Source organism: Acinonyx jubatus, chromosome B4 (genome assembly GCF_027475565.1).
Source record: "Acinonyx jubatus isolate Ajub_Pintada_27869175 chromosome B4, VMU_Ajub_asm_v1.0, whole genome shotgun sequence".
Taxonomy (NCBI): domain Eukaryota; kingdom Metazoa; phylum Chordata; class Mammalia; order Carnivora; family Felidae; genus Acinonyx; species Acinonyx jubatus.
The window spans coordinates 61,104,369-61,121,285 of record NC_069387.1 but is presented as its reverse complement, the minus strand read 5'-3'; the positions used below and the strand labels follow the sequence as shown (position 1 = coordinate 61,121,285).

The following is a 16,917-nucleotide window of genomic DNA, read 5'->3' as shown; positions in this document are numbered from 1 at the left end:
TTCTGTAGCTGGGAACCTTAGAATTTCTTAGTATAGTGCAGACAATAGATAATAGCTGGCTCAAAGAAATTGAGGTTTTATTGCTCACATGGATACAAACAATATCCTACTCCCAAACTAACTGAAAGAGAAAGAGGGTAACTTTGACTAATATTTTATGAGCCTCTATATCATGGCCTTGTTTCCAAATTTCACTTCTCTCTCCATGTGATAATTCATGCCATGAATAAGGGAGGCCAGATGGGAAAGTATTTGGTTTGTATCTTACCCTTATCTCTGGGATATCTTATGAAATCCACTCCTAGTATTTGGTATTAGGTTTACCAAGTTCAATATTGATCTTTTTGAAGATCTCATTTTATCTTCTCAGATAGAATATCATCATTCTCAAGTGTAATATAAAGGAGAAATTAAAAGAACATGATTTGTAACACGATAATATGTATTTCGATATGCAAATGTTTGAGCCTGAATACATTATAGATAAGGTAATGGAGTAGGCAGAGGCTTACCACTTACATGTAGAATCATCAGGTATATATCAGTTGCGTATGCAGAATGAAACATGTATTGGCTGTTCAAATATCACGAATGCTATTTCTGTTGATTCTGAAATAGGGAACAACTCTGTAATACTGCAAATAAAACAAAGTAAAATATTTTCTCCATTTCCTAGGAAATTTAGTATGTATTGAAACTACAACAAAGTACTTTGTGTAGCTAAATGGAGTTAAATTCTAGACTCAGATCATTATTCATAGGTTTTTCACCTTTATGAATGCTGCTTAGAGTGTTTGGAAGTCATGCAAGATGTGGGACAGTATTTTTCTGTGTGACACTGTCCCTGCATTGCAGGATGCCTTGCTTCCCTAGCTGCTGTCCAATAAATGCCAGTAGTGACTCCTCCCTGACAGCTGTGGCAGCCAAAAATGCCTCCTCCCAGCCTTCCAGTTTTCAAAACAATCTTTCCTTCACTGAAAATCACATGGAACAATATATTGTAACACATGAAAAATATATGAAATTCAGATTTGACTGTCCAAAAACAAAGTTTTACTAGAACACAGTCATGCTTCCCTGTTTACATATGGCTACTTTCACACTATGAGGACTGAGTAATTGTGGCAAGGGCTGTACATGACTCATCACTTTGTGCTGCTACTCGGTGTGCACTACAAATTATAACAAGTTATGACACTTATAGCTTGACAGCATTATAGATGCCCTGTGTATTGCTGTCCTCCAGCATTTTATTTATTTATTGTGTTACTCTGTCAGAAAAGAAAAAGAAATACGGGTTTCAGATATACTTTTAAGGCACAGTGGAGTGTGGATTATTTTATCAAATTTGACCTCAGAATAGGATGTTTATTATGCAATGACACTATAGCTGTGCTATGAGGATACAGGACACTTCAATAATAGCAGACTAAGCACGCATAACAACATCACTAACTCTTGGGAAAAATAAAAATTTAAAAGGGAATATCTAAACACAAGTAGAATTTCTTTGTAAGAATAGAAAATGAAACTGAGGACTGCTACCACATTAAGTTTAAACGTGACTAATTGGTTAGCTAATGCTAAGGAAGGAAAGCCACTTACTGGCAGGCTGATGGAATTGTGTGTGTGTGCACCAATCAAAGAAAGGCATCTGGGGAAAATAGACTGACTTTGGATGGTTAGCCTTTTGGTGGGAAAAGTGCTTAAGCAACTGAGGACCTTGAGAGCAGTAGCCAATAGTCAGTTAAAAAGCAAGGCAGGTGATACTGAGTGGGTTTCCTTGGCTCTTGAGTGAACAGGAGTTACTAATACTGTTTGTTGATTTTTTTTGAGCAGTCGATGTGAGTTCGAAACGATTGAAGAATTACTTGTCTGTGAATAGCCTGCATGGAACAACTATAGATAAAAAGATTTTTAAAGAAATTGAGAGAACATCAGTGTGTTGCTGGTAGTAAATATGTATGAAGCAGAAAAAGGCTTACGTATATAAACTTTCAAAGCCTGTGAAAATGTAAGGTGTTTAAAGCCTGTGGTTCTATCTACTGTATCAGCAGCAGTACTTCACAGAAAATATTTGAATTGAGCATGTATTAATTGAAGTGATAGTGTTGATGGTGAACTTCATTTGCTCTCATGGACTTAAATATCATCATTTTCATGAACTTGTCAGAAGGAAAAGCTAAATGGTACAACTTGCCCTGCTACATAACAGCTTGACAGCTTAGTGGTAAAGATTTTGTGTGTGTATGATTTCGGAGCTCAGGGCCAAGATTGAAATTTTTCTGAATAAGGACACTTGCCACCCATTATTATTGAGCACTGACTAGCTTTGGAAGTTAAGTTTTGTGCAGACTGGATAATGTTTCTCAATGAGGTTAGCCTAAAATTTTAAGCAAAAGCAGTGTTTATATATGAAACTCATATTGTGGTAAAGTTATTTCAGCGATAAGTAACGTCAAATGATTTTAAGTGGTTTTCCTTGCTTCCCATGCTTTGACAGCCTGCACTGTCAAAAGTTAAAACAAGAAACGAGATCTCCATTCTTATACTTGTATATATTTTGCAACCTCAAACTATAGTTCCTGAAGTGTTTCAGACCTTGATGCAGGTGCAAAGGAAATTTACATGTTTCAAAATCCATTTAACTGTGTACTTAAGGAAATTCCATCTTAAAATGCAAGTGATCAGTCTGTGTTATGCAATGACATGCCAGAAGGAAATACCAAGAGAAGAATGTAAGAGAGTTCTATCCAAGCAATGAATATACTCAACTAAAAGATATGCTCATAGATTAATATTTTCAAAGATAAAACATATAACATTTCATTATAGATCATCATAACACATAAATTTTTGTGATCAATTTTGAAAATAGGGAACCCTAACTCTCAACCCTAGTTAAGGAAAGGTTATCTCCCAGCAAAAATACCTGAACTACAAAAAAAAGTACTCAGTTATTACTATTACATTTTAAATGTCAGGGTACCTGGGTGGCTCAGTCAGGTAAGCGTCCAATTCTTGATTTCGGCTCAGGTCATGATCCCAGGGTTGTGGGATCAAGTGCTATGTCCGGCTTCATGCAGGGTGTGGAGTCTACTTAAGATTCTCTCTCTCCCCATCCCTCTCCCCCATCCCTCTCCCCCATCCCTCTCCCCCATCCCTCTCCCCCATCCCTCTCCCCCATCCCTCCCCATTCACACACCCTCGCTTATTCTCTCTCAAAAACAAATCATTAAGAAAAGGTCGCGAAAAATTTTCTTTCCTCTTGTGTAACTAGTACATATATTTTCAGTGTTGCATCTTGGCCCACAAAGCCTAAAATACTTACTGTCTGGCACTTCACAGAAACAGTGTGCCAGCCCCCAGTTTTTTGTATGGCTGAGATGAGTAGACTTAGCTATTTAAATCATAGGACAAACATGTTTTCATTATATATTAATAAAATTATATAACTGAGGAAAGATCCCCTTTCTGATTTTAATTAGTTGTATATTTAAATATTACGACTTTAATCTTTTTTTCTTCCTTTCAGGGCAATTCCACATCCCCGAGGTCATGCACACTTGGCAGCACTTGTCAACCATGACTGTGAGCAGTTTCCTAAATTTTTTCCGTGAAGATGTCATTGAAAAGTGTTGTGTGTGGGTTTTTTTCTTGTGTTTTGTTCTGAGTGCAGATGCAAGGAGTGTTTTAAAAGTGGGCTTTTGTTGAAACAGATGTCCAAAGGAGAAAATAAATGATTAATTTATTGACTCTAATTCATTTTCTCATGTCTTTAAATTACCTGTGTTTCTACTTATTTATAGCTCAGAAGTTGCTGGGATTAGGGAGTAGAGCCTTAGTGCGCGTTCTATCACTTGGTACACATTTCTGCTAATTTTTAGGGTTAATGAAGGGAATGTGTTTGAAGTTTATTTCAGTATATAAACGTACATCTGGACACGTGTATACATATAAAGTATTCAAGTTTTGTGTAATAATTGTCATAAAACTTAGTTTTTAAAGTCTGTTTTAGAGAACAAAACCAAGTAATAAATTCCATAAAAAGTCAGTTTGTCACATTTAGCAATGGTGTGCATTAAAAATATATCTGATTGGTTTCAGTATTTGGCTACATGGACATTATTCCATTTGTTCTAACAATACAGTCCTATCACTATATAAAGATTTGGACCAGGAAAGACTCATTATTATTATCTTTGGTTATGAAGATTAGATGTAATATTTCATAGATGTAATTATGAAATTTAAGATACAGCATTTTATCAGAATGTACTTACCATTATACATTTAGTTCCACATATTTATTTGTATTCTCAAAATAATGTGATTTTAAATACTATATTATTATACCTGCAGATTGAGATAATTTTATTTGAGGTTAGATAGGAATGTGAACCAATCTGTAATATGTGGTTTTGAATAATTTAATTTCTGTACTTAATTTTGTTTTATTCCTCTTAGCTTACAACTTTTCTCACAGAATAGATCATTTGTCTTTTGGAGAGCTTGTTCCAGGAATTATTAATCCTTTGGATGGAACTGAAAAAATTGCTGTAGACCGTAAGTATTTAATAATTACTATTGGAATTTGCATGTAGGAATTGTTTTTATAACTTTAATATTAACCCATTTTTAATAATTCTCTTTAACCCCTTTGTAATAAACAGATAAATCTTTAAGTGGATTAAGTGATTGATAATTTTCTGTGGTAAGGTGTGTAAGAGAGAATTTGTCCGTTAAAAAATGAACCATAAGAACAAAATAAGAAATTAGAGTAACAAGTAAGTAGGAAAAAGAGTTGAATTTAAAAGCTCTCTAAATATATGAAAGGTTAATGTGCTAATAGGGCATAACTCCTAATAGGGCACTAAAGAAAGAATAAGAACCAATGAAAGTTTCAACATTATAAGAAATGTTTTCTTAGTATAGGTTCAGAGTTCTAAAATGCATATTTACCATTATAGAAACCTCCTTGGGGAATTTTACAAACATCAGAAACGTAGAGTTATTCTAGAATAGTTTGGTTATTAATACGGTCAGAAGTAGTACATTATAGCATAGATCCCTTTTATTACTTTATTACTGTTTTAACCTTCTGTTCCACTTAAAATTTCATTTTATCCAAATATGGAGGATTATTTTTTTTCTTTTTTTTGGATGGATTATTTTCTTAATTAAAAAAAAATTTTTTTTTTCAACGTTTATTTATTTTTGGGACAGAGAGAGACAGAGCATGAACGGGGGAGGGGCAGAGAGAGAGGGAGACACAGAATCGGAAGCAGGCTCCAGGCTCTGAGCCATCAGCCCAGAGCCTGACGCGGGGCTCGAACTCCCGGAACGCGAGATCGTGACCCGGCTGAAGTCGGACGCTTAACCGACTGCGCCACCCAGGCGCCCCTATTTTCTTAATTTTATAACAAGTAATCAATCTTGTGTTTCTTGAAGGTTTTTGGTTGCCTTTCCTCTACTGAAATAGTCCTACCATATGACATGCCCCACCTACAGGACCTGTTAAGGACATGTAAAGCTTCTTGTGCTACTAGGAATTCTAGCCTTTGCAAAACTCTAATTAAGGATTTCATTTTTTATTAATTCAAATAGATTTATTAATATCATTTTCAGTATTTTACTCTTGTAGCATAGTGTTGTAATCAGATGCATCAAAGATGGTTTACTTAGAATCCTGGCTTACATTCCTGAGTATTTTATGTTTGTATGGAAATGCTTCACTTAAGGAAACTTGAGTGTACTAAATTTGGAAATGTGTGAGTAGAAACATTCTGAGAATTAAAAGCTTTATTCAATATATAATCTCATCTTTATGTGTATGTTCATTGTATACAGAAATACACTATATGTTACTTATGAAATGATCATTTGAAAACATGTTGGTTAATAGTTGGTTTCAGGATGCTAAAATGAATTTGAATTTTTGTACAGAATCAGTTCTAAACAGATTAATTTTCAAAGGCTGTTTTTGAGTTTATTCCTAAATTCACAAAGACAAAGAGACTTTTAGAATTATGTTTTAAAATGCCACCAGATGAATGTCAGTAGGTTACTCAAAGCTTTAAAGCAGGTGTGCACTTCTCCTTATTAATATGTGTTCTATTGGGCTTTGTTTCCCAAAAAGAAAAAAGCAAATTAGCATTACAAATGTGTTGTGTCAGGTAACCTTTCCCTGGATGTTTCCTAGAAGTTGTGAGGGGATCACTTAGTACTTACATCTTGAATGCTGTACCAATTTGGACAGACCCATAACCTTTGGAACAATTTGTGACCTGCAACCAAATGTCATTCGACAGTATCTGCCTCTCCACCCCACCCTCACCCCCAAACCTAGCCATTAAATTAACCAATTGATAGCCTTTTCTTGAATTAACAGTGGCAACTACGTCTTCAGTAGTTCTCTGGCCACAGCTTCAATGCTTTCTATTTTTTCCTGTCATATTTCTTTGACCCTTTTGGTTATTATTTATTGTGCTTCACTCCTCACAGGTGACACAATTCCCTTTGTCCTCCATTTTTTTTCCCAAAGTAATTATCCTACCCACGTGTGTAGCACCTATAGGTTGTTGCTTCACCGCTCTCAGTTTCACCTTTTTTTCATTAATCTGTAATACTTAAATACCTTTTTCTCTTAGCACTTTGAGCTCACTACCTCTGTTTACAGCACAATAGAGTTTATTTGTAAAAACCTCAAAACTAAGCACAGGTTAAGCAATTCATCTTACATCAAAGGACGAAACTGAAGACCACCCACAATTAATAAGCCATGTATTGGTGGTGGACAGAGTGGACACTCTTCTTCCCTAATCTTATCTGTGATAATAGACTAAAGTCTATTATGTTGGGGTTAATAATAGAGGAACTAGTCAAACACTGTTCATGTTTTTGAGAGTTATAGTCATACAGGTGGTAGGTAAGTAAGTGAAGTTGAAACAGGTTTTATTTTATTTTGTCAGAAACTTGTTTAATATTCGTGTTTGAAGACACTCTTACTCTTAACCTCTCTCTCCTATCTACAGTTTACCCTTCCCTCCCCTATTCTGAATTACACTGAGATAAGAGACAGAGAAATTGGATTGATGGAAATAAAAATTCATTAATGTTGAGCAAAAGAAGATAGACACACAGAAGTGCATATTGTGTACTCGCATTTATATGAAATTCTAGAATAGGCAAAACTAATCTGTGATGACAGAAGGTAGATTAGTGGTTGGCCTAGGGTCAGAGGTACAGGGTATTGACTGCAAAGGGGTATGGAGGAACTTTTTGAGGTGGTAAAAATATTTTCTATTTTGACTGTGGTGGGCAGAGACATTTGTCAAAATTTATCAGACCATATATTTAAAATTGGTGTATTTTATTCCTGTACAGTTTCTATAGACAGTTATTATTGTGTAATGTGAAGTACATCTATTTTCATGTCAAATGTAATGGGCCCTATTACTTATCTAATTGAAACTCTAGATAGATACTTCCAATTCTAAATTTTCTATAAGATAGACCTAGAAAATTAACCTGTTTTGTATTCTGTGAACTGTTACCTGTTTAAGGTTAATTAATAATTGATAATCTACTGGTATTAATGATTTGTATTAAACTTAGAAATGCCTAAAGGCTATATAAATATGATCCTTTTGATTATGCAATAACCTTAGACCACCATGGAGTAGGTTCTTTAGTTATTTTCCTCTTGTATCAGTTCTTTGTATATATCCAAAGGCTGGCTAAATTGGTTTATTTATATATCTTAAGATATTAGTAAAAACTGAAAATATGTCTTGTGGTGGTTATACTATTATAACTTTATTCTCACTAGTTTCTTTACTGTAAAGAAATGCTACTTTTACTTTTCATATTTGATAAAAGGATAATGTTATAAAGGATATCTAATGACTAGTTCATTTTTTTAACATTTTTGTTTTTGACAAAGAGAGACAGAGTGTAAGTGGGGGAAGGGCAGAGGTAGAGGGAGAGAGAGAATCTTAAGTAGGCTTCATGCCCAGCGCAGAGCCTGACTCGGGGCTTGATGTCAAGACTCTGAAATCATGACCTGAGCCCAAAATTAATAAGAGTCATACCCTTAACTGAGCCACCCAGGCGCCCCATTTTTTTTAACAACTAATAGATGTGTATACATGACTGTTTTATGCTTATTGAGAACTTGTTTACCAAGTATGAGTATATTGCTTTCGTTGATTCTTTAAAAAAATTTTTTTTTTGTTAAACACTATCATAAGTAGCATTAAATTTCAAGGTCAATGTGTATAATAGAAGGAGGGTGTATTTGGCAGTAGTATTGTTGCTATTGGATTGATGAAAAAAAACACATTTTGTTTTTATTCTAGACAACCAGATGTTCCAATATTTTATTACAGTTGTGCCAACAAAACTACATACATATAAAATTTCAGCAGACACCCATCAGTTTTCTGTTACAGAAAGGGTAAGTTGAATCTAACTGATAAAATGATTTTTCTTTTCAGTATTTTATAGTCCTCTACAAAAAAAAGTTACGACTTGGTGCTCTCCCCCATTTAAAATTTGTGGAAGTTTTGAAATGCATTAATATTTTATTTTAAGCTAATAACTGGATATTATTAGTATGCTGTAGAGCAAGAAAAGAAGTAGATTTTAAAAATCTGGAATGTGTTCTCTTCAATTCAAACAAAATATTAAACTATGATGGTATTAATGATTTTATTCTTAATATCTTAATTTTGTAATGTTTTCTCTTGTATTGGTATAATTAGTTCTTACCTGCCAGCAGATTCTCTGGTTTTGTGTTATTAATTTTTTAATTAATGTACTTACCCTGGAGCATGCATGGTTCTTCTGGCTCAGATAGTAGACTAAGAGGGTTTGCCTTCCTAAGTTAGTGCTTTTTATTCATCTAATTAAAAGGACGAACATTCTGCAATCTCAGGGAGAGTAGCCTTATAAAAATGTATTATGAGGAATATAGTTTTGGAATTGGACAGTTTAACAGACTTCACATGTATTCTGGGGTCATGTTTTCTAATTGTGTTTAAGAATGGTGAATATTCAGGGTGCCTGGGTGGCTCAGTCAGTTAAGCCTCTGACTCTTGATTTTGGCTCAGGTCGTAATCTCAGGGTTCAGGGGGTTGACTGCATGGAGCTCTGTACTGACAGTATGGAGCCTGCTTGGGATTCTCTCTTTCTCCCTCTCTGTTCCTCCCACCCTTGTGTTCTCTCTCTTTCTCACAAAATAAATAAACTTAAGAAAACCTTTTTTTAAAGAATACTGAACATTGAAATATTATCCAGAATTCCAAGGCAAAGTATAAGTGCTTTTAAAAATTTACTTTCCTCCATGTGGAGTTTCCTTTTGATAGTTTTCTAGCTTATGATGACTATGTCCTCAGTAATTATAGAGTTTCCCTTAGGAGATTAAATACTGAAGTTTTCAGGGGTGAAGTTGTCATGTTTGACTTTCAAAGGGTTCAGGGTGAAAAACTTAAGTGTGTGTGTGCGTGTGTGTACACGGAGAGAGAGAAAGTAGGTAAAAAATATATTGTGCTTTTTAGCATTTTTTTTTAAGTTTTATTTATTTTGAGAGAGTGTGCACGTGTGCACATACACACATGCTAGTGAGGGAGGAGCTGAGAAAGAGGGAGAGAGAGTCCAGAGCTGGCTGTGCGCTGACAGCCGACACGGACTCAGTCCCACGAACTGTGAGGTCATGACCTGAGCCGAAACCAAGAGTTGGATGCTTAACTGACTGAGCCACCAGGCGCCCTGTCAGCAATTTTAGGGGTTGAATGATAACATTTTTCACTAAAATTGGCAACACCTGAACATTAGGAGGTCTGGATAGTGTCAAGGCTTTGGGGAGAAGAGGCACATATACATTGCTATGGGAATGCAAAACACCATAGTCTCTATGGAAGAGAGTTTGGCAATATCTGCAAAATGATATGTTCATTTATCTTTTGATCCAGCAATTTCACTTCTAGAAATTGAATCCAAGGTTATAGTGAAAAAAATACAAAAATGATGTGTATGAGGCTATTCATTGTATTGTTATTTGTAATAGTAGAAGATTATAAACAACTCACATGGTACATCCTCACAATGGAGAAACATGGAACTTCAAAAAAAAAACAGAGAAAAAGATAACCATATATTGATACGAAATTAACTCCAGGATAAATTAAAAAAAAATTTTTTTTTTAACATTTATTTATTATTGAGAGACAGAGAGAGACAGAGTGTGAGCAGGGGAGGGGCAGAGAGAGGAGACACAGGATCTGAAGCAGGCTCCAGGCTCTGAGCTGTTAGCACAGAGCCCAACGCGGGGCTCAAACTCACAAACCGTGATATCATGACCTGAGCCAAAGTCAGATGCCCAACTGACTAAGCCACCCAGGTGCCCCTCCAGGATAAATTTTAAACAGCCAAATTAAATAAAAAAATATATATAATCTCAGAGCATTTGACCTCTTTGTAGTGTGTTTGTGCTGATACGGTGACTAAAATAGTTGTGTTTCACTTAAAAAATAAGTGTGGAGTAACTAGAGTTGGTTAAATGGGGGATGAGGGGGACAGAGAGGAGGAGGGCCGAGCTTCATTAGTCCTGAAACCCAAAGTGAATCATTATTAGTGTTTTGTTACATGAACCCCCCCGGTCCTTCAAACAGCTTCTGCCCATACAGGTGATGACAATATAATTATGGTATGATATTGAACATACCAGAAATTTAAGATGAAGTCACTTTATTGGAAAGTCGATCAGTGGCTTATAAGGCTCTGTTCTAATAGGGGAAGGGGTTTTGTAATGCCTCACACGAAATTGTTTTAATTTCCCTTGTTACTTGTATTCCTAAAGCTTGCAGTTTAGTTATAGCTTAATTAAAATAGGGACTGTTATGACAAAAGTCAACAAAGCACCGTGGTAGCATAATTGTTTCAAGCTATAACAGAAATTTATTAGACAGTTTGCAAACTTGATTTTTGAAGTGTAAACAAGATGGAATGAAATAGAGTATTTTCTTGGACAGTGTACACACTATGGGAGGTTTATGATTTTAGTCCCATTCCTTTCAAGAATAAAACTATCTTTAGAAACTGAACCAGTAACTCAAATATTGATATGTTTCAAATTAGTGCATGCTGTTTTCTTCTTGTATTATATCTCCTACAGTTTAAATAAACAACAGAAAGTGAAATTACTTGTTTTTAAATCTGATCATTTAAATGATAGGAAATAAATATAATTATTTTGTAAATTCTTAGCAAAGAAGTCTTACAAAAAGTATGTCAAAATATGAACTTAGTTTTTATGGATTTGATCAATGAAGAAGATGCCATATAGTTGTAAGCTCTTGAGCTCAGTAGAATGCTTATATGTAAAGTGACTTTTTGAGAAAATAGAAAAGAATGACTCTGCTCTTTTGATTCTTTCAGAAGCCAAAGACACAAAGAATATAGGATAATTCAATTGTCTCTGAAGAGCTCAGTCTAGTAGGACAATTCATAAAGAGATTTGGATATCCTTCTTGTATAGTTGGACTGTAGGGCTTCATATTGCCTGTGCAAGTAACCAGATGATGTGAATCCCATTTTTCTCCTTCTCCTATCTCTCCCCTTCCTTTTAGGAACGTGTCATTAACCATGCTGCAGGCAGCCATGGAGTCTCTGGGATATTTATGAAATATGATCTCAGTTCTCTTATGGTAACCGTCACTGAGGAGCATATGCCTTTCTGGCAGTTTTTTGTAAGACTCTGTGGTATTGTTGGAGGAATCTTTTCAACAACAGGTTAAGATTCATTCCTTTTTTGTTTAATTTCTTGAGTGTTACACTGAAATTAAGATGCTGTTACTTAGCAGGAGCAAGAAATATATATACATTCCCATGTTTTGATATTTTAAGAATATTTTCTTTAAGATTGAATTCCAGATCTCTGAATTGATTAAGCATTACACATAACTAAGTTCACTGCATTCAGTGATTCAAGGGAGATTACGTAGTGAGCTAGAAGGATCCTAGAATTGAATCCAGGTTCTGCCATCTGCTATCACGTGGGGATAGGCTTGTGTATAGGTCACTTACCTTTTCTGAAATTTTCTCCTCTATAAAAATGGGAATAATAATGTATACTTACAAGTGTGTTGTAGGATTAGATGATAAAATGCCTAGAAATAGTAGACACTTGAATGTAAATTTTTTTTCACGTAAGGCATTTTTAACTGTACAATTTGTAAAATCACATCTTATGGTACTTTGAACCGTGCAATATGTGCAACAAAAATTTTCAAATTGTTTTCCTGATTTGGGGCTTTTTTGCCCTGAGATTATGAGATGTTCTCAAAGATAACTTTTAGAATCATAATCATTAAAATCTGAGAGTTAAGCACAATAGATAAAGAAGGGAAACCATTCCTTCTTTATCCCCCAACCCCCCATTCAGTTTTACGGGGAGCTATGTAGTTTATATACTTTAAATTATTTTTTTTGAACTATGTTTTTGAAATGAATGAATAGGTTTTCTTATGAAAGACTTTGTCACTACTTCATTTGAATTTGTTTAAATTTGTGGTGCTGCCTGGTATTATTTTTCAAAATGGTATGAGTGTGAGTTGTATAAAGCGCCCTTGAAAAGACTGCATGGTGAAGGTCATGAATCATGCGGCCTTGTGATTTTGAAAGGAAATCCATTTGTTTTAAAAATTCAACCGCCTTGTTATTTTTAACCATGGAAATGAATAAAGCGAACTGCTTTGTTTCCTTACTAATCTATGCCATTATAATTAGTTGAGTTTTTTATTCTTATGTAATAATTTAGGAGATGATTAGGAAATAATTTCATTAAAGCATCATTTAATTGAAAACATAAACTTATTTTTTATTACAGGCATGTTACATGGAATTGGGAAATTTATAGTTGAAATAATTTACTGTCGTTTCCGACTTGGATCCTACAAACCTGTCAGTTCTGTAAGTGCTACAATAGAAATGGCGCTGACCTCTAAGTCACAGCATCATTGTTAAATCTGAACAATAGTTTTTGGTGCTCCGAAAGAGATTGCCCAAAATAAAGCATTGTGATTAGAGGGAATAGCGTAAGGAATAAAACTAATGCTTTGGTCTTTTTTCTCCTTAGGTACCCTTTGAGGATGGCCACACAGACAACCACTTACCTCTTTTAGAAAATAATACACATTAGCACCTCCTGAGTGAAGGAGAAAAACTTTTTGCTTGAGACATAAAACCTTTTTTAATAATAAAATATTGTGCAATATATTCAAAGAAAAGAAAATACGAATGAGAAGTGGGAACCACACCTAGGGGGAAAAAAAAGAAAGAAAAACCCAAACTGAAATCCTATATATGTTGTGTCTGTTACAAATGTCCTAGAAGAAATTATGCAGCTAATCAGTGAATAAGCCCAACTGGAATATTGCTTGGAAGATGACCCCTTCTGATATTTTCATAGCAAATGGGCAGTATCGAAATCAGACCTTGCTTCTTGGTGGCAAAGAGCCTGAAGGAAAGAAGTCAAACCACATCTAAAGAAAAAGGCATTGATAAGTGCAAATGTTTGCGTCCTTTTGTTTTTAAAAGATATGTCAGAATAAAATATGTAAAACATATGGAAAACTAGTCTAGACTTTAAAAAGTTGTGATCAGGTCACACTGTTAATAAAGGAAAACAGGGATGGGTCCCTATGTTATAGCCATATCCATGTTAAGCCATAATGACAAGACCATTTATCCAATAATTTGGTCTGAGGAAGGTAACTGCTTTTCTTTAAACTCTGGCTGTTGGCTTTTTCTAACAGTTCAAGGCAGGGTCATGGAAGATTGAGGTGAGCAGGTACCTAGGTGCTATAATATGTAACAGAGGTATCATTCACAGATTGTAGAGTGGGCACTTATACAGGGAGAAGAAAGCACATTTTTTTTTAAAAAAGATGCTACATTTTCTAATCTGATCCTTCTATACACTTTGGAAGCGGGAGGTGAGTAATAACAAGGCCCACTACTGATGATGAAAATTATCAGCCAATAAAGTATTAAAAGGAAAAGTAGAATATTTTATACATGTTTGGGTGAGGGACAACAGGGTAACTTAAAGTAGAAACATGAGGCAAATATTTAAGACAAGATAATGTCAGATCTGTAAGATTATCATTAGACAATGTCCATTAAGCTGTAAAACTGGATTATGAGTGTTTGCATTCAGAGTGTCCTGAATGGGATTGATTTTGTTATTTTGTTTTGTGTTGTTCTAGCTTTCTCAGTATTTAAGGATTGATTTTAAATTTCCAGACTATAAAAGATAAAAATAATGAGAGGGAGATACACTCAGGTGCCATTAAAAACTATATTTGGAATAGGTGTGCCAACATCATTTTCCTTTTGTAATACTTAATGATAGAAGAATCAACTAGCAGTCCCCATGGTTTAAAGCATTTAGAGAAATGGGAAAATAAAATTCCAGGTAAGTAACAAGGGCGAGTCTAAAGGACTAGATTTAAAATGGTGGTTTTTAGAAAACGGTATGTCACAAATTATAGTTTCACAAATGGATTTTTTTTTAAAGGTAAAAAAATGTTTTCTTGAAAATAGTTGTGACATAATGGAGAGGAGAAATACTGATAAAACTGCTTTGAAGTAGAGCTTATGTTGAATGGTATTCTGTGGAGAATAACAGAAGCATTATTACTTAAAATATACAGTTGGTCATTAAGAGCCATTAAGTTAACTGATTAACATAGGTGACATAACATGCTCTGAAAGATTTTTTTATTCCAGAAAATTCCAAATAATGAATGAGACTTCTCTGTTATTGATTTCTTTTTTCAGATACTATTTCTAGAAAGTTAAGAGTAGAAACTAATAGAACATTTCTCAAACGGAATTTTACTTAGAATTTTAGCTATTTGAGACTGAATTTTGGTTCTGTGAATCTGCTTTCCAGAAAGTTCATTCAAGCTTCAGAGTTGTTTTTTTTTTTAAGGTAAAATAATTGATTTAAAACTTTTCTTTCAGCTAGGATTTTAACAGTTAAGTGGTTTTAAAAAGGATTTTAAAATTATTTTGGTACTTACATATGATTTTTAATTGTTCCCATGTTTTCTAAATACCATATTAAAATTTTAATGTAATTAATCTGTCCCATTAAAGCTGGCTTATAAAAGGAATTTCTTTAAAGCAAAATTCTGCTTTGCCATTGATTTACACTTTACTAGTTAAGAAAGGTTTCTACATGAGACTCCTCAAATAGTTATATTCAGATTTTTGGCAGTCAAAGTAGTAAGATTCTGACGAGCCTCTTGGATGAGGAATGATGAAGTCTACCTTCACATTAGGATTTGCTAGGGGTTTCTGACCTCACCACATGTCTCTTTTCCATTGCAGAGAACACTGTACTGACCTACTTATTCTGGAGCTTTGGCTTGTGCCTGGGGAGGGCGTCTTCAATAGGGTACCCAACTTTATTATTCAGCTCTCCTTTTTCATTTTATTAAGGTATTCATAATATTTGTATATATTCCAGGCTAAATATTTTAAACATTGAGACTTCAATTTATACGAAATAGGTTTTTTAAAAACTGTGTTTTGTATACATTGACCTGTAAAAAGAAACATCTGGGTGAATAATTCTCTGCTGCAGTATTTATACAGTACAGACTACCTCTTGGGAAAAGTTTAACTCAATCTTAGAGTTACAAAGTTACTTCTGATTCTCAATTTAGATGATTAACATCACATTTCTCTCACATTTTATGAAAGTACTGAATTTTCACAGTAAATTTACTAATGCAAGCAAAGTTTGCAATCTTTAATATAAACTGGACTGGAATTCTTAAAGGAATGACTAAGATCTAATTTTTTAATGGTAGAAGTAGGGCTGTATTATGCATCCTGTCTTTTTATGTCCTGGGTTAGTAATTTGAGTACCAGAAAGTAAATTTGTATGCAACCTGTTTCAAAATTTAGAACTTTGAGTCTTGAACTTGAGTTCAAGATGCGTATTTTTGATTGTTTAATAAAAATTAAGGCTGAGCCGGAGGACCTTTAAACTTTCATCATGCCCTTTAGTCTAGTACTTAAGTCCCTCCCCTTGTGCTTGGAGCTCCATTGCAAACCTTCTGCAAGACAAAGTAGATAGCACTATCCAAATTAGATCACCATTTGTTCACTACCTTATGGTATGATGCCAGGATTAATATCCAAGTATTTCCTTATTGTTGTTCCCCCCCACCCTTTGAAATAATTTTTTAGTGGTGAAATCACCTTGCATTATCTTAAGTTTAGGAAACTGCCTTAGATTTTTTGGTTTTCTTGTTGGTTTTTTTGGTGTTGTTTTAAGAGAAAAACACACACGACTCATTTAGTGTATCAATCCTGAACGTGCGGACTCTAACTAAAATGACAAACATAAAACAATTTCTTTGTCCTTTTACAATCATGTATCCCCAAATAAGCCTCAGTTTTTCATATTTAAGCTCCTTTTCCCTCATAGGAAGACTGTGGCAATCCTAGATATCAGTCTGTTACATTTGCTTTTGCTCCAGATGGAGCTAAATTACTGTATGAGATTGAATTTCTTTTGTATTTTCATATTAAAAAGTGAATGAGTGATGCAAATTGAGCAGTTGACTCAAGTCTATAAAACTGTCAACAAAGTTGACAATAATCGGTGAGATATTTAAATAGTTTTGTCTTAGCAACTCCAAATTGTATTGGATGTTTATCAGAAGGAAATAGATGAACAGCTCTTCCAAATATCATAACTCATTTATGCGATTTTGTGTAATAATTTTAAGGTAAAACTGAGTAGGTGTGGGGGAAAGTATAGCTTGATGAAAGCAACGTGTACTGAAGGAGACCTTCAGCGACACTTGATGTAACTAAAAGATACCACTTGATGTA

At 34.4% G+C, this 16,917-nt stretch overlaps 1 protein-coding gene across 2 annotated transcripts in view; it reads left to right on the top strand.

Annotated features, from left to right (window-relative positions):
- The window catches only part of ERGIC2 (ERGIC and golgi 2), a 40,700-nt gene extending 27,072 nt beyond the window's left edge, over nucleotides 1–13,628 (top strand). For both annotated transcript variants that reach the window (XM_015074957.3, XM_015074956.3), the window contains 6 exons: nucleotides 3,536–3,591; nucleotides 4,468–4,566; nucleotides 8,361–8,458; nucleotides 11,631–11,793; nucleotides 12,890–12,972; nucleotides 13,139–13,628. In XM_015074957.3, coding sequence (XP_014930443.1) covers nucleotides 3,536–3,591; nucleotides 4,468–4,566; nucleotides 8,361–8,458; nucleotides 11,631–11,793; nucleotides 12,890–12,972; nucleotides 13,139–13,201 — 562 coding nt within the window. In that variant the 3' untranslated portion in view covers nucleotides 13,202–13,628. The remainder of the gene's footprint in view (nucleotides 1–3,535; nucleotides 3,592–4,467; nucleotides 4,567–8,360; nucleotides 8,459–11,630; nucleotides 11,794–12,889; nucleotides 12,973–13,138) is intronic.
- The last annotated feature ends 3,289 nt before the right edge of the window (nucleotides 13,629–16,917 follow it).